The sequence below is a fragment of the Pan paniscus genome, chromosome 2 (assembly GCF_029289425.2).
Source record: "Pan paniscus chromosome 2, NHGRI_mPanPan1-v2.0_pri, whole genome shotgun sequence".
Lineage (NCBI taxonomy): Eukaryota > Metazoa > Chordata > Mammalia > Primates > Hominidae > Pan > Pan paniscus.
In genome coordinates this window covers 165,371,059-165,388,824 of record NC_085926.1, presented here as the reverse complement: position 1 = coordinate 165,388,824, position 17,766 = coordinate 165,371,059, and the positions used below count along the sequence as shown (strand labels likewise).

General features: G+C 35.9%; 1 protein-coding gene across 1 annotated transcript in view; it reads left to right on the top strand.

The window, feature by feature from the left end:
- WDR49 (WD repeat domain 49) overlaps window positions 1-16,563 on the top strand; it is a 182,063-nt gene extending 165,500 nt beyond the window's left edge. Inside the window, exon 19 of the mRNA XM_034957691.3 lies at window positions 16,245-16,563. Within this exon, the coding sequence (XP_034813582.1) occupies window positions 16,245-16,363 (119 nt within the window). The 3' untranslated portion in view covers window positions 16,364-16,563. The remainder of the gene's footprint in view (window positions 1-16,244) is intronic.
- Window positions 16,564-17,766: the final 1,203 nt, after the last annotated feature.

Genomic DNA, 17,766 nt, shown 5'->3' with positions numbered 1-17,766 from the left:
TCTAGTTCTCAGTTAAATTTTTCTCATCCATTTTGTTCATCTTTTCCCTCTGTTTTTGAAACATGTTTATAATGGTAATTTTTAAAGTCTTGGTTGACTAACTCCAAAATCTGGATAATCCCTGGGTCTGCTTCTAATATATATTTTTTTCCTCTTGGTTTTTAGTCTCATTTTTCCTGCTTCTCTGCAAGTCCTGTAATTTTTTATTATATGACAGAAAATTTAAAAGATCTATAGACACTGAAAGTAATATTCTTTTCTGTCAGCAATGGTTCACTCTTTTCCTTAATTCGGCAGACAGAATGAGACACTGATGACCTTAATCTAATTAGTACTTGAGCCGGGTCAATGCTGAGGTACAGATTTAGTTAGGCTTAGTGCACTTCTGATTTCAAATGTCTGCTTTAGGCTTCTCCTTTTAGTGGGGTATTGTCTCCCACGTACTGCAAAACTGCAGAAAACATTACTCTGCATTTTCAGTCCAATCCACAGTCTCCCACACCACCCCAGGGCTCAGAGAATGTCCTATGGGAAAGACTGGCCAAAGCTGTGACATTTCTCTAGATTCCAATACATCACACCAACCCACATAGCCATCAAAACACTTCCAAATTTACTTTCCCATGAGAGAGTCTCTCAGTCGAATGCAGGTCTGTTTCTTAGCAATGCCAAAACATAATAAATCCCCAGAAAGAAGAAAATTCTTGGCAATTTTAGCTCATCTAGGAAGGGCCCTACCATCTCTGGAATTTAGTTATTTTGGTCATCACTGCTTCCACGGCCTTCTGATGGCTTTAAACATATCATTTGTAATTTATCTGTTTTTTTTTTCCTATCTGGTGCAGTGAGAATGATAACCTGAAACTACCTATTAAATCCTATCCAGAAAGAAAATTCCTGTTGAAATGTTTAAAACAAGAAAGTGTCATGACCAGATTTGCATTTTAGAAAGCGTTCTGAAAACTGCGGTAGATGCCTTATAATGGGGCTAGACTGAAGGCAGCAATATTATAGTAATGGGAACTTGCTGTGTGCAGTCAGCTGTCTGCTTTTGAATCATCACTTCGCTACTATTTGTTTATATCTGAATAAATTATTCACCCTATTCAGTCTCAGTTTATTTTTCATCTGTAAAATTGGGATAATGATGCCTGCCTCTTGGAGTTATGTGGGTTAATTATAGCACAATAGCTAGCACACTAACCATTCACTAGATGATGTCTATTATGATTTTGACGATAAGGAAAACCTAGAAAGGAAATAACTAATTTGAGAGATATTAAGGAGTTTGAATTTAAAGGATTATGTGCCCAATAAGAGATGAACACATGTATGCCGATCAGTCTTCTAGTTTGGATATCTATGTTGAGGTAAAAAGACTATCATTGAGAGAGGAAATACAGACGAAGATGGGATAGAGTTAGAAAATGACATTAGTTTCTAAGATATGTTGAGATGGAGGTGCCTATGGGACACCTACTAAAGAAAGCTGACACCTTTCTGAGAAACTAGCCATCATAGAAAGGAAAAAGAATAAGTGATAACTGAAAAGAAACTATAGTTGATAGACATGTTTAAAAATTAGGTTCAATATTTTTGTTCTAATTTTATATTTGATACATGCGTATTATAGAAAATTGACTAGTAAGAAGTAAACAGAACTCTAAGGAATATAGGAATAGGAAAATGAAAGAGCAGCCACTACTTCTCATGCCTGAGATATATTGACCAAGGAAGAGTCCCACCCATCCCAGGGCTGAGCAGTGTTTTCCATGCCTCACTGAATGGCAAACCCACGGAGATGCTGTACGTGGAAGTTACCAGAAACCACCACCAGGGTTCCAGGAGAAACTATCCACAGGGAGGTGCTGTTTCTCAGAACTCACTGCAGAACCATTAAGAGGGTACAGGGAAGGCTGTTCACAGGGAAGAGTCACACAGTTGGCCTCTTGCTTGCCAAGGATATTATGGAAAACCGTTCATGGAGTGGTATCAGATAGATGGCATACTGCTGACAGGGGAAACTGCTAGCTCTGGGTTCTGGAGAAGACTTACCTGCATTGCAGGAGTCTGGTGTTGGAAAAATCACTGTGAGAGCTTGGTACTGGAGAAGTCATGCTATAAGAGCCTAGTGCTGGAGAAACTGCAGGGCAGGATTCTTGGGAGAGGAGCACAGAGAACCTGGAACTTGGAAAAGAAATCCATTTCTCCTCCAGTGTCTCTCCATTACCCTTTAGTGACAGAGCTCAACATCATGACAGCTAGCAAAGGAGACATATTGTAGGCTTGATTCTGTCATCACAGAGCAGGCATCAAAAAGCTTGGGCAATACATTGATAACGGACATAGTCTCATCTTATCTGCCTCTCCATGCTTGTTCTCCACTCCTGGTCCTTCTACGTCATGTTGGGACCTTCAAAATTACAGTTTTATACCCGATAAGTTATGAGGTGATAATGGATGTCTTTTGGGGTAGGGGTGGGAATTACAATTTACAAAGAGAATAAGCCATGGAAACGATAAAGGTATAAAGATGAAATTTTAAGCATAAGACTGGTTTCAAAACAAGGTTCTACTACTTGCTAGCTTTGTAAACTTAAGCAATTCGAGTAAACATTCTGTGCCTTAGTTTCCTCAACTGAAAATAGGCTTCATCTTAGTTATCATCATAATGTTTCTGTGAACATTAAATGATATAACCCTTGTGAAGCCCTTAGCACAGTGCGTGATACCCAGTAAGACTTCGATACATTTTATTTATTGGTAATGTCCTGTATTATTATTCCACTAAATAGTTCTACAGTGTGGGACTTACTATTCCCCACATTTTCTATATAAAGAATTTGTGGCATAAAGAATTTAAATAATTGACCTAAGTTCACATAGATAGTAAAGGTAGAGCCTAGATGGGAATGCTGAAAAACTGACTCAGGTGTTTATGCTATTAATATTTCAAAATTCAGCCTCCCCTGTTCAAATAGTATTCAAATCAAATTCCCTAGTAGCTTATTCTTGCTCTTATTTCTAAAACCAGTCATTTTACTGTATTACCTATTTTTATTATTTTCATTTAAAATTGTTCCTCTCCTTTTCAGAAGGATACTGATGAATTTAAAAACTGTTATTATAAGATAACACTTCAAAAAAAAAAAACTTCAATTACCAATATATTTCTCCTGCACACAATCATTGCAGAGTCTACCTTACGTAAAGACTGCATTTTTTCCACCTTGCTGCAATCTCCATAATTACCTCGTGCATAGGTTTTTGGCAGTTGTACAATGAGAGGCATTTTGCTAGTCTCACTTTCAATGTCCTAAACTCTCACTTTGGAACTTGGGACAGTTTTCAAACACTTTAAAATCCCCAGGTGACGTTTTAGCCATACCTGCTGGGTTTTTTATGTCCTTTTGTATTCTGTTTCTTTCCCTTTCAACTTGAAACATCTTTCTTCACACTTTCCCTTTAGCTTTCAAGTTGTTCCCAGTTGGTTCTTAAACAGCTTGAAACCCCTCTTTGATATGCCTTATTCAAAATCCTGGAAGCTACTTAGAACTGCCTCTGAGTCAGGTTTTGCCAATAAATTCCCCAGAACCCATTCACATTGTATCTGTAAAATCTTTAAAACTTGAAACAGTGTGGAGAAAATGCTCTATTAATGATACCTCAGGTGACTTGTTTTGTTGTAGCTGTTGCTCTGTGAAAGACAAAATGTATGAAACAATTAAAGAGATGGTTTTATTCAGTCTACTGCAATACGGAGAAAGTTCATTAAACAGGAACGTCTCAAAGAAAAGAAAAGAGGTCTGAGCTTTTGTAGAGGTAGGTAGATGAGGAAGTCATCTGTGATTCTTATAGGACTCATGAGGAAGGAAAGAGAGGGTCTTGGAATATATGAGAGGAGAGGAGTCCTTTGTGGTTAGCTGTTTCTAGAACATGAAAAGGTAGAGAGATTTCTTAAATGTCTTCACTTTCCAGGAGCACTGGACTGGGGTAAAGTTCAGCATCGCCAGTCTCATCCCCCTTGTGTTTAAGAAAAATGAATATCACTCATTGCTGAACAACCTAAAAGTGATTCTAAAGCTCCCGGATGGGGCAAAGCAGAGTCTCAGAAATAGTCTCTCAGGGGTTCTTGTTGATGTTGCTCCTACAAAACCACTTGAATTTATATTGCCAGGTGGTGGCAAAGGTCAGCTGTTTTGAAGTCCCGACGATTCTGGGAGAAAGGGACAGCTGCAAGGCAACCAAAAGTCTGTATAGGGATTTGGGATGTCAGGTTTTAATTCTTGGTCATGTCCTTAGGTGGGAGGGAGAAAAACTGAAAATGTTAGTTTGGAAAGTTGTAGTTAAATGTTGAAAAAAAAACACATAAGATTGAAAAGTTTGGAGAGTTGACAATTTGTGCAAGGTAGCAGACCAGTCCAATTTGCAAGTAGATCCCAAAAGTGGTGTTTCCAAGGAGAAGAGGAAGTTAAATCTCTAGCAGATAAAACAAAGTTTGCATATCCGTCAGTGGCTTGCAATTGAAAAGAGGGGCAAAAATAGTTCAAAAACAGTGAACTCAACTAGAATCTAACAACCCAGAAGGGTGTGCTGGAGACAATACATAGTGTTTTATTGAAACACACTATGTTTCACATTAGCCCTTAAGCTACAGGTCAAAAATATACACATAAGCTTTTATTAAAATCTTTGTTTTAGAATATAATTTTAAATCTAGCACCGGTAAAGAAAAATAATCTTTGATATCATATAAAAGTTCTTACTTGAACAAATAATTAAAATGCAGGAAGAAAGCATTTGTAGATACATGCATTGACTATATGATAAATGAGAGATTGCTACACATGGCTCACCTCAGGACCTTTTGGATACTAAACATCCAGAATGAACAGAAAACTCAGGGGCATTTTAAAAAGTAGAAATCCTTCCTATTGCTCTACATTTTTATTTATATAACACTAAATTATCTCAAAATTCACAAATACAACACACACACACCAAAATTTTGGGTCTATAAAACAGAAGTCATTAATATGTGAACAACATATTTAAAAGGTTCAACAGGTCCCAAGCAACCATTATTTGAGAGTCATGTGAAAACTATTAAAGTATTTTGATTAATCATCACCACTCTTTCTCACTAACCCGTTGCTTTGTTGCCTGTTTGTTACTGGATGGTGGCTGAAATAAAAGGACATTTGACAATATTCACCTAGAGCTTAGATTTAGAAATCAGAACCTTGACATCAAGATGTGGGCAGGGGATAGCAGCATGAGCATCACCGGGGAGCTCCTTAGAAATGCAGCATCTCAGGACCCACCCCAGATCTGTTGCATGAGAATTTGTATTTTAATGAGACCTCCAGGTGATTCTTATGCACATAAAAGTTTGATAAATAAGGATTTGTCTAGAAGACACAAAATAGGACACAGAATAGAGGAAGAATGTGAATTAGAAAGGAGTTTTCAGAATGCTGTACACTCATAGACAGGTAGTCATTGCATACTACATTACATAGCTTCCAAGTCCTTTGTTGCCAGGGTATCTTTGTGAGTTTTGCCACTGTTGTTCAGCTGATATAGTTAGTTGCCAATTAGCAGGCAAGGGAAAGACCAGAAGACAATATATAAACCAATTCTTCTATGTTAAGATCCTTGAATCATTTTATTATAGAAAAAATGTTTTGGATACTTTCCTGACCACCACATCTTTCCTTTTCATCACTGTGAAAACAGCTTTCGGCTATCATTATAATAAACCTTGTCAGGCAGCCAACTATAAAGTGAAGTGATGAGTGTATAAATGTCATATTTTCCCAGATAGGGAATAGTGAATGTAAGTGGTTACTGATAACACTAGATGTTAATTTTTAAGAACTTGGTTGTGGTTAAATGAATGTATATGTATATATGTGACATGGAGAATCACCCTTTTATGAATATTATAGGGTCCCCAGGTCTCTGGAATGCAGGGATTCCAAAGGGTGAGGAGTGAGCCAACCCCTTTGCATGCCTGAAAGTTCCTTCATTCATGTGCTCATATATTCAACAAATATACATTTTGAGTCCCTTTCCCATGAGCCAGATACAATGCTGGGTGCTAGGGATATATGGTATACAAAGGCAAACAAAGTCTACTGCTGCTGAATTTATTGTCTAGGAAGAGAGATAGGTAACAGTAAGTAAATAAATAGTTAAAGATTATAAGTTTGGAGAATGATATTGATAAGAGCTAAGAAGAAAATAAAACAAGATTATGTAATAAGGTGACATTAGGAAGAACATCAGTGAAGGTCTCTCTGACATTTAAGCTAAATCCTAAGGTAGAAAGTTCTACAAAGATGTTGGGGCAGAATGTCCCAAGCACAGGGACATTCTGTAAAACCATTTTGGTTTTGTTCTATAAAACCACTGAGAACAAAATTGACATGTTCCAGGGACAGAAAAGAGGTCACCATTGCTAGAATGGAGTGAGGAGACTGATATCAGATAAGATTAGAGGGGGCTCAGGGGTCATGTCATGTGGGACCATGTTGCCTGGGCAAAAAAATTGGTTTAAGTATAAAGGGAAGCCTTCAGAGGATTTAAAGAGGAATGTGACCTGATTCATCTAGACACTGGCTGTTTCTCACTAATCTGAGCAAACTACTGTCCAGGATTCTAAATAAGTTATGTGGCCAGGGAGGCAAGAAGTTGGAGGCTTGAGGTTCCTAAGCTTGTGATCATATGGGAACTTGAGGGTGCTTTAAGATAAGCTGTGTATTTATTTATTTATTTTTTACTTTTTAAAAATTTCAGCTTTTATTTTAGATACAGGGAACACATGTGCAGGTTTGGTAAATGGGTATATTGCACCCAGGTAATGAGCGTAGTACCCAATAGGTAGTTTTGCAAACCATGCCCCTCACTCCATCCCTGTTCTAGTAGTCCATAGTGACTATTTTTATCATATTTACATCCATGTGTGCTCAGTGTTTAACCCTTAATTGTAAGTGAGAACATGTGGTATTTGGCTTTCTGTTCCTGCATTAATTTGCTTAGGATTGTATCCTACAGCTTCATCAGTATTGCTGCAAAAGACATGATTTCATATTTTTTATGGTTGCATAGTATTCCATGGTGTGTGTGTGTGTGTGTGTGTGTGTGTGTTTGTGTGTATCACATTTTCTTTATCCAATCCATCATTGATGAGTACCTAAGTTGATTACATGTCTTTGCTATTGTGAATAGCATGGTGATAACACATGAATGCATTTTCCTTTTGGTGTATTTCCAGTAGTGAGATTTCTGGGTCAAGTGGTAGCTCTGTTTTAAGTTATTTGAGAAATCTCCAAACAGCTTTCCACAGTGGCTGAACTAATTTACATTCCTACCAATGGTGTATAAGCCTTCCCTTTTCTGCACAGCCTTGCAAGAATCTGTTGTTTTTTGACTTAATAATAGCCATTTTGACTGGTGAGAGAAGGTATTTTATTGTGGTTTTGATTTGCTTTTCTCTGATGATTAGTGATGATGAGTAAGTTTCGTATGTTTCTTGGCCACTTGTATGTCTTCTTTTGGGACGTGTCCATTCATGTTCTTTGCCCATTTTTTGATAGTGTTGTTTTATGCTTGTTGATTTAAGTTTTTCTTTTAATAGATGCTGGATGTCAAATCTTTGTCAGATGAATAGTTTGTGAATATTTTCTCCCATTCTGTACGTTGTCTGTTTACTCTGTTGATGGTTTGTTTTGCTGTGATGAAGCTTTTTTATTTAATTAGGTTCCATTTATCAACTTTTGTTCTTGTTACCGTTGCTTTTGGGGGCTTAGCCAAAAATTCTTTGCCAAGGCTGATGTCAGGAAGGGTATATCCTAGATTTTCTTCCAGAATTTTTCTAGTTTGGGGTCTTATATTTAAATCTTTAATTCATCCTTAGTTAATTTTTGTATATGTTGAAAGATAAGGGTCCAGTTTCAATTGTCTGCATATGGTTAGCCAGTTATCTCAGCATGATTTATTGAACACAGAGTCCTTTTTCCATTGGTTGTTTTTGTAGGCCTTATTGAAGATCAGATGGTTGTAGGTACACAGCTTTATTTTTGAGATTTTTATTCTTTTCCATTGGTGTATGTGTTTGTTTTTGTGTCAGTACCATGCTGTTTTGGTTACTGTGGCCTTATAGTATAGTTTGAAGTCAGGTAATGTGATGCCTCTAGCTTTGTTCTTTTTGCTTAGGATTCCTTCAGCTATTTGGGCTCTTTATTTTTGGTCCAATGTGAATTTTAGAATAGTTTTTCCTAATTCTGAAATGAATGACATTTATTGTTTTGTGAGAAAGCATGTGGTTGATCTTAGAATATGTTCTGTGTGGAGATGAGAAGAATATATATTCTGTTGGTTGTTCCATGGGGTGTTCTGTAGTTGTCAATTAGGTCCAATTGATCAAGTGTAGAGTTTAAGCCTAGAGTTTATTTGTTAGTTTTCTGCCTTGAAGATCTGTTTAATGTTGTCAGTGGGGTATTGAAGTCTGTCAGTATTATTGTGTGGTTGTCTAAATTTTTCTCATAGGCCAAGAACTTGTTTTATGAATCTCGATGCTCCAATGATTGGTATGTGTCTATTTAGGATAGTTAAATCTTCTTGTTGGATTATACGCATATGCCCTTCTTAATTTTTATTTGTTTAAAATCTGTTTTATCTGACTTAAGAATAGGGACCCCTGCTCTTTTTTGTTTTCTGTTTCAATGGGACAACTTTGTCTATTTCTTTACTGTGAGGCTGTAGGCATTGTTACATGTGAGATGGGTCTCTTGAAGACAGCAGATGGTTGGATCTTGTTTTTGTAACCAGCATGCCGCCTTATGTCTTTTAAGTGAGGTGTTTAGCCCATTTACATTCAGGGTTAGTACTTGTATGTGAGATTTTGATCCTGTCATTATGTTCTTAGCTGGTTGTTATGTAGACTTGATTGTATAGTTGCTTTATAGTGAACTGTGGGCTATGCACTTAAGTGTGTTTTTGTGGTAGTAGGTGTTGCTCTTTTGGTTCTATATTTAGGATGCCTTTAAGAGACTCTTGTAATTATGGCTGATCACATTGAAATAAATTCCCTCAACATTTGCTTGTCTGAGAAAGATTTTATTTCTCTTTCACTTATGAATCTTGGTGTGGAGGGATATGAAATTATTGGATGGAATTTTTCTTCTTTAAGTATGTTGAAAATAGGTCTCCAATCTCTTTTGGCTTGTAAGGATGCTTCTGAGAAGTCTACTGCTAGCCTGATGTGGTCTCTCTGTATGTGACTTGACCATTCTTTCTAACTGCCTTTTTTTTTCTTTTGCATTGACCTTGGTGAATCTGCTAACTATGTGCCTTGGGGATGGCCCTCTTTTATAGTATCTTTCCAGGGTTCTTTGTATTTCTTGGATTTGTGTGTCAACCACTCTAGCAACATTGGGGAAATATTTGTGGACTATATCCTCAAATATATTTTCCAAGTTGCTTATTTTCTCTCCTCTCAGGATTATCAGTGAGTCCTAGATTTGGTCTCTTTATATAATCTCATAGTTTTCAGAGGTTTTGTTCCTTTTATAAAAATTCTATTTTTGTCTGACTGAGTTGATTTGAAGAACCAGTCTTTGAGTGCTGAGGTTTTTCCTCAGCTTGGTCTATTCAGCTGTTAAAACTTCTAATTGTATCATAAAATCCTTGTAGTACATTTTTAAGTTCTAGAAGTTCAGTTGGGTTCTTAAAATAGCTATTTAATATTTCAGCTCTTGGATCATTTTATTGGATTCCTTGGGTTCCTTGCATTAGGTTTCAGCTTTGTCCTAAATCTTGTTGTGCTTCCTTGCCATCCAGATGCTGAATTATATGTCTAAGTTGTGTATTCAAGTAGACATAAATTTTCTTTTTTTTCAACTTTTATTTTTATTTATTTATTTTTATTTTTATTTACTTTGAGTTCTAGGATACATGTGTAGAACGTGAAGGTTTTTTACATAGGTATCCATGTGCCATGGTGGTTTGCTGCACCTGTCAACCTATCATCTATGTTTTAAGCCCCACATGCATTAGGTATTTGTCCTAATGCTATCCCTCCCCTTCCCCCCCACCACCCGATAGACCCCAGTGTGTGATGTTCTCCATCCTGTGTCCATGTGTTCTCATTGTTCAACTCCGACTTATGAGTGAGAACATGTGGTGTTTGGTTTTCTGTTCCTGTGTTAGTTTGCTGAGAATGATGGCCTCCAGCTTCATCCATGTCCCTGCAAAGGACATGAACTCATTCTTTTTTATGGCTGCATAGTATTCCATGGTGTAAATGTGCCACATTTTCTTTACCAGTCTATCATTGATGGGCATTTGGGTTGGTTCCAAGTCTTTGCTATTGTGAACAGTGCTGCAATAAACATACGTGTGCATATGTCTTTATAGTAGAATGATTTATAGTCCTTTATGTACCCCAGTAATGGGATTGCTGAGTCAAATGGTATTTCTGGTTCATAATTTTTTTTTTTTTTTTTACCAGTGGTATTCCACCATCTCCAGCCACAAACCACAGGAAATTTGACAAATCAGCCTGTTTGTTATAAAAAGAACACATCACTTTTTTTTTTTTTTGCCATCATCCTGTGATAGTGTACTTCATGGAAAGTGTATCAGTCAGAGGGGAACCAGGGAAGTAAAATCAGCAGGACTTCATATTGAGATTTATTACAAGAAGTTGACTTATGGGTTTGTTGGGCTGAGTGAGCGAGTTCAAAATATGTAGCACTAACTCAAGAAGAAAAGATCATGGCAGGCTCGGCACAGGCAGAAACTTTCATTGGTAGAATTTCTTCACATATATATATATATATATATATATATATAATTATACTTTAAGTTCCACGGTACATGTGTACAACGTGCAGGTTTGTTACATATGAATACATGTGCCATGTTGGTGTGCTGCACCCATTAACTCGTCATTTACATTAGGTATATCTCCTAATGCTATCCCTCCCCCCTCCCCTCACCCCACAACAGGCCCCAGTGTTAAGGCCTTTTATCTGATTAAGTCTGGCTCACCAGATAATCCGGGATAATCTCCCTTATCTAAAGTTCATTGATTAGGGACTTGAACTACATTTGCAAAATCCCTTCAAAGCAACACTTATATTAATATTTGACTTCATAACTGTGGACTTTACCCTAGGCAACTTAATACATCAAGAAAGTCATCACAGCAAGGTTAAGGACATTTTAAAAATAATTGTAAGCAAGTTCAATAAATGATTATTTCTTACATGTATTATGATCTACTACATACTCAACACATCATCATAAAAAATCATTATGCCATTAACTTAGCAGATGTTACTATGAATAGTGAGAAGAATTGATTACCATTACGCATTTAAAAGATGTTAAGTTAATGACATCATTTTTGCCACATATAGATTTACAAATGAAGCTAATGAAGGTTAGGTTTTCTGGGCCTCATCTATAAAGACCCTTTGAGTATTAGAAATTGCTAGGAGTTTGAGAGTGTTCTAGATGAAGAGCAGAAGCAAGGTTACAAGCAACAATCATTTCCAGGTAAGCATTTCAGGTATCTTTTTAAAAAGAGATCTCAGGAGAAAAGGACCTAACTCTAAAAATTACTAGTAATTTGTTGAAATTTATTTTATCTTAAATAGCCACTTTTATAAATAAATTTATATTTGTAATTTTATATTCTGTTTTTCTAAAGAGAGCTACCAAAATTGTAACTTTCAGGTCCAAGAAACAGGGATCCACCCCTGCATATGTACTTTTTATAATCTGTTTGTTAACTAAAAAGAAAAAAAATTAAAAATGAGTCATCCAAGTGAGTTCGTCTCTCTTAATATCTTACAGACTTATCAGTTAGCTATTGGGTTAATGGCCTTGAAACCCAGTCAATTACAATGAAAATTTGTCGTCTAGTTGAGAGACAAATCTCAATAAAACAGAATTTCAGAAGTAACATTCTGGCTTTTACAATATATTTCAGAAGGGCTCAAAGGCATTCTGAATTGCTTGTGATTCTAAAGTGCTAATCTGCAGTCATATGGGACAGGATCAGCTGCTGATGTACAGATATCCACATTATCTCATACTGCTGGTATTAGGCAAATGGAAAATACTGTCTTTCATTTTATCTCTGCTTAATGCCAGTTGCAGATTTATTCATTTTCATCTTATTGCTCTAGATCTTCATTTCTCTAAGACACTCTTAGATCTATGCTCAGTAATGATAGAATGAACTTGTTTTCTCCTTCTCCTACCCCCCTTCTACCACACAATTTTATTCCATAACATGATTTTCTTTATGCTTACTTTTATTTTGTTAAATTTGCTTATACTGCTATTAGTTGATTTGTCAGTTTTCAGTGTTATTCTTTGTCTCTGATTTATCATAAACAAGGTTTCTCCTTTATCCTCACAATTTTTGTCAATTGTATCATTTATACATTGTCAGGCACATGGACTTTACCTTCTATTTTTGTCAGCCTTAACTCCACATTGTTTCCATTTTACTTCTGCACTTAAATACATTCAGTGATCACCAGCAAGTTATTTTTTTCAAAATTTTCTCGGTCATTTCTCAGTTTAGCTTTTTTTTTTTGAGACGGAGTCTCGTTCTGTTGCCCAGGCTGGAGTGCAATGGCACAATCTCAACTCACTGCAAGCTCTGCCTCCCGGGTTCACGCCATTCTCCTGCCTCAGCCTTTTTTTTTTTTTAGTAGAGACGGGGTTTCACCATGTTAGCCAGGATGGTCTGGATCTCCTGACCTCGTGATCCGCCCACCTCGGCCTCCCAAAGTGTTGGGATTACAGGCGTAAGTCACCGCTCCTGGCCTCAGTTTAGCTTTTTGAAATTTCCTCAAAGAGGACTCTTGGGAACAATAATCCCTAAATTTCTTGCATATTGACACCATTTATAGTTTTTGGATTTGAAGGACAACTTGAATGTATGTAATATTCTTAGCTCACATATTCTTTCCCTGATTATCTTGTAGGCAATGCTCTACTCTTTTCTGGTGTTGGTCATTTCTATAAAATATCTAATGCAAGATACTTTTCTCCTTTTTAGGTGACTTGATAATTTTGTGTGGTTGCCAGAAGATTTCCTCTTTATCTCTAAAGTCTAATAACATTACTGGGATATCACTTGGTTTTGAATATTCTAAGTCAATTATTCCTAGTACACAATGTGTCCTTTCAACATATGTCAGGTTGACTTTTATTTGAGGACCTTTATTAAATGATGCCTTTAAATATTTGTTATACTTTGATTTTCTTTCTTAAGTACTGATATGGTTTGGCTGTATTCCCATTCAAATCTCAATTTGAATTGTATCTCCCAGAATTCCCATGTGCTGTGGGAGGGACCTAGGGGGAGGTAATTGAATCATGTGGGCCAGTCTTTCTCCTGCTATTCTCGTGATAGTGAATAACTTCCATGAGATCTGATGGGTTTATCAAGGGTTTCCACGTTTGTTTCTTCCTCATTTCTCTCTTGCTGCTGCCATGTAAGAAGTACTTTTTGCCTTCTGCCATGATTCTGAGACCTCCCCGGCCATGTGAAACTGTAAGTCCAATTAAAGCTTTTTTTCCCCCCAGTTTCGGGTATGTCTTTATCAGCAGTGTGAAAGCGAATTAATACAAGTACCTACTCTAATTATATGTTTGTTGATCTATTTTTTGTCTGTCTTCAACATTTATTATTTTTCTAATTCATTCTGTTTATAATTTTCATTTTATTATATATTTTTTCTCATTTCTATATTCTAGGTTTCCTACTATGTTCCAGGAACTCTGTTCTCCCTTGTGATTTTTTCCCTCTTTTTCTGAGTTTTGCTACCTCATATTTCATCACTTCCTCTTGTGTCTTCATCTCCTCCCTTAGTTTTTTCACTTCTGCTCTGTGATCTTCCTTCATAGAGGCAACTGCTGTTTTAATTTTTAAAATTTAATTTTTGTCAAAATGCTTGGTAACAATGTTTGTGCAATGGCAATGTTTTTTGGTGGTGGCTCATGTATTGATTAGTTTTGCTGCTCTTTCTTCAATTTGATTGGTTTTAGTTTTTGCTTATATAAGTTTGTGTTCATGCTGTGTTCGTTTTAAAACATTCCTCTTTTAATTAATTAGCTTTAATGAGGTGGAATTTTTTTTTTTTTTTTGCTTGAAATATGTGGTAAATCCTTGAGTAAGAGGCTGGGATGTGAGATCAGGGTATCCTTCAAGTTTTACAACCCATGGGGACAGACTGCTTTAGCAAAAAATGACTCATGTGTGTGATACAGGTAGCCCTGACTCATCTATTTCACCGATCCAAACCAGGTCCCAGAGAGTTTCTGCTTCCAACCATGTTCACCTCTTTTTAGCATCCATGTATATAAGGGATAAAGCATTTGTACTTCATGGTGAGCCTGTAACTCACAGTGACTATTTTTTTCCCAGCACATTCTAAGATGCTGCTGCTGGCCTTCTTATACTCTCTATACTTTTCACTTTTTCTTGGGCAACTTTTGTCCTATCTCAGCTGTTTTGCTTCTTTGTATTTTGTAAGCTGCAGATTACATCTCTCTTTGAGTTTTGCTTAAAGTAGAATTTATTTGCAAAGTTATTATCTGTAATTTTCCTGGTTGCTTTCATATAATTTCCATGAGAAGAAGAGGAAAGATCTTGACTTTTGTAGCCAGGGTCTATATAACTTCCTCTCTACAGTATAGTTTACACTGGAAGTGGAAAGTTTTTGTTTCGTTTTGTGTTTAATTCAAATATATAAAGATGCCACTATACTGTAAAGTCATTCAATGTTTACTTTTTAATTTCATATGCTTTGGTTGGTGTTTAAAGTGTTCCTAGGTCCAGCTCCAAATTTATTCCACTTTACTTTCTTTCACATATTTTATGCTTCTTTTAAATTGTACTGAATTATTCAGAGTTATTCTAATAGTAGTTATTATTTTTCCTTTTTTTTTTTTTTTTTTTAGACACAGTCTCTCTCTGTTGCTTGGGCTGGAGTGCGATGGCTTGATCTCGGCTCATTGCAAACTCTGCCTCCCGGGTTCAAGCAATTCTCCTACCTCAGCCTCCCGAGTAGCTGGCCTCCTGAGTAGCTGGGATTACAGGCGCCTGCCACCATGCCTGGCTTATTTTTTTTGTATTTTTGGTAGAGACGGGGTTTCACTAAATTGGCCAGGCTAGTCTCGAACTCCTGACCTCAGGCAATTCACCTGCCTCAGCCTCCCAAAGTGCTGGGATTATAGGTGTGAGCCACCATGCCCGGCCTATTTTTCCATTCTTTATTCACCTTGTTTCCTCCAGTTGACACTTCCTATCCAACCCTTGCCAATTCTTCCCCACCTCCATGTTTCTTATTCTCGATTAAAGTCCTATCTGGAATTCAAGACCTACCTCAAATAAGTACCTAATTCTTAAAGCTTTTAAAAAAATCTTTATATATTGTTATAATATCTTTTACATGTTTATACACAGTTTGCATTGCTTATATTCTCTTGGAATGATATCTTATTGTATATGATGTTTTGGTTATTTGGGTACTGCTTCTAGTTTCCACCAATTGGAAGAAAGGTCGTGACTTAGTCATATTTGTGCCTCATTTATGCCTCAACACAGAACATTGTGTATAATAGACATTCAATAAGCATTTGTTTAAATAATAAAAATATGCAAAATGCCAAAATTATTTTCTAGAATGTATGGCACAATTTCCTCCTACTTCTCACTGATGTGCAATATAACCACTCATGGAAATAATTTGGTTCTTTATTTTCCTAAAACTGCAAACCCCTATGGATGTGATTATAGATGCGCTTGTTTATTCATGCAGACAGTCAAACTGTGTTTTGATTATTTTAATTGTCTTATTTCAATACAGAATAATTTTTTCTTGGCTCTTTATGTCTTGATAGCTGTTAAGTAGATTAAAAAACAAAAATGGAAAACATGAACTTCTATAATCCTCTACCCTTAGAATGGTGGATTTCTATTAAGATATATGCATTAAAAGAACAAACTCTACCAAAATTTAACTTTTAGATGTAAATTGCAGTAAACAGAATAGCAGAAGCTTAGAGAAAATTTTTCCAAATACACTCTGTGTTTTAGAAACAAAGATTTTTAGAAAAAGCAAAATTTGAGAATTTTCTCCCCACTATTTCATTTAAATAGGTCTCTTAACAAATATAATTTACTTGTGATTTTCCTCATCATTTTGTAGCTTTGAAAGCTGTATTTGATGAGAAAAACCTGTTTCCCAAGGAAATTCTGGATCATGAACGAAAAGCCAAGCAATTATGCCAAGAAAAAAGTTGTGAAGTGAAGAAAAATAAGAAGTAATTACAACAGATAAACCTTCACTGTTACATAAAGTACAGATATAAAATGCAGAAAAAGCATCAAGAATTCTGCCTTCTGTTTTATTTTATATTTGAACTTCAGGAAGTTTTCTCTTCATGGGATAATTTAGTACTGCTTTTATCTATCATCTGTCAATTTCTCTGTATTCTTAATAAAATAAATATTGAACTAAAGTGGGAGCAACATCTTGGTATTTATTCTCAAGGATTTTTATATAAAAACTTTATGATTCCAGAACAAAGTTCTAACCAGTTGCCCTTCTGGTTGTTCCTATAGACAAACATTTTTGATCAGTTTTCATTGTAAAACCTGCATTGAAATATATGAAAAGTACTGACAGAGTAAATATCTACAAATGTGAATAAGAAAACTGTTTCCACTTTTTTACACTTTCTAGTAGTTTTTAAATGATTCTCATAATGGTGATTAGACTTTGTCAATAGCACCACTTCCTATTAATTCTTATTGGTTTTATTCATTCTATAAACTTATTGGAAAATTACTGCATATGATCTACTTCAATAGTTTGTTATACTGTACTTTAAAATTAAATGCCATAGCACATTGAAGAGGTAATAGTCTTGAAAAAAAATCAAAGGGCCTGGGGCTATATAAAGGACCCACTCTATGTGGAAAGTCAAGTGGGAAATATCTGGTTCTTTAACTTACTGCCTCTGTTTGTTGACCCATTTTTATTTACAAATATAATCATCTTCCAGGCAATATTATTATTCTGCTTTATTTATTGTGTCCTATAGAAAGAATTGGTAAATTCATTTACATAACTATAATGACTTACTGTATATTTATATTTTAAAGAGTGCTTTCAAAACCAGCTAAAGTTTAAGAAGAATTTTTCAATAACACATGTAGTAAAGGAAAATAATTTGCAATAGGTAGGGGACCACTTGGTATAGCAACTGCAAATGTCCATTGTGTTTAAACCACACAATAATCATATGAATATATTAGCTTAGAGCTAAAATATGAGATGCGAATCTATTAGGAGAGTGCTCAATTATCAATGGCAGAGTTGAGCTTGGAACCCAGGTCTGTTTTACTCCCAAACCATGGTATTTGCCATTCATCATTCTGTTCACTTGCTTCTTATTAGTATAAAGCCAATGGAATGAATTCTAACACTAGACTTTCCAGCACCAGTGGAGCAAATATTTTGGTTTGGTGGAAAAGGCGGTGATGGAAAGATTTTCAGAAGACAGCTGCCTATTCTAACTACATTTAAGTGTATTCTGAGTTAGGCATTATGACTTCTATTCATATCGCCTTTCCTCCTCATGGAATGAAAATTACATGCAGGAAAGGTTGTAGGAGAAAAGTATATTTGTCTCTGTGTGTGTGTGCGTGTGTGTTTGTCTGTTGGA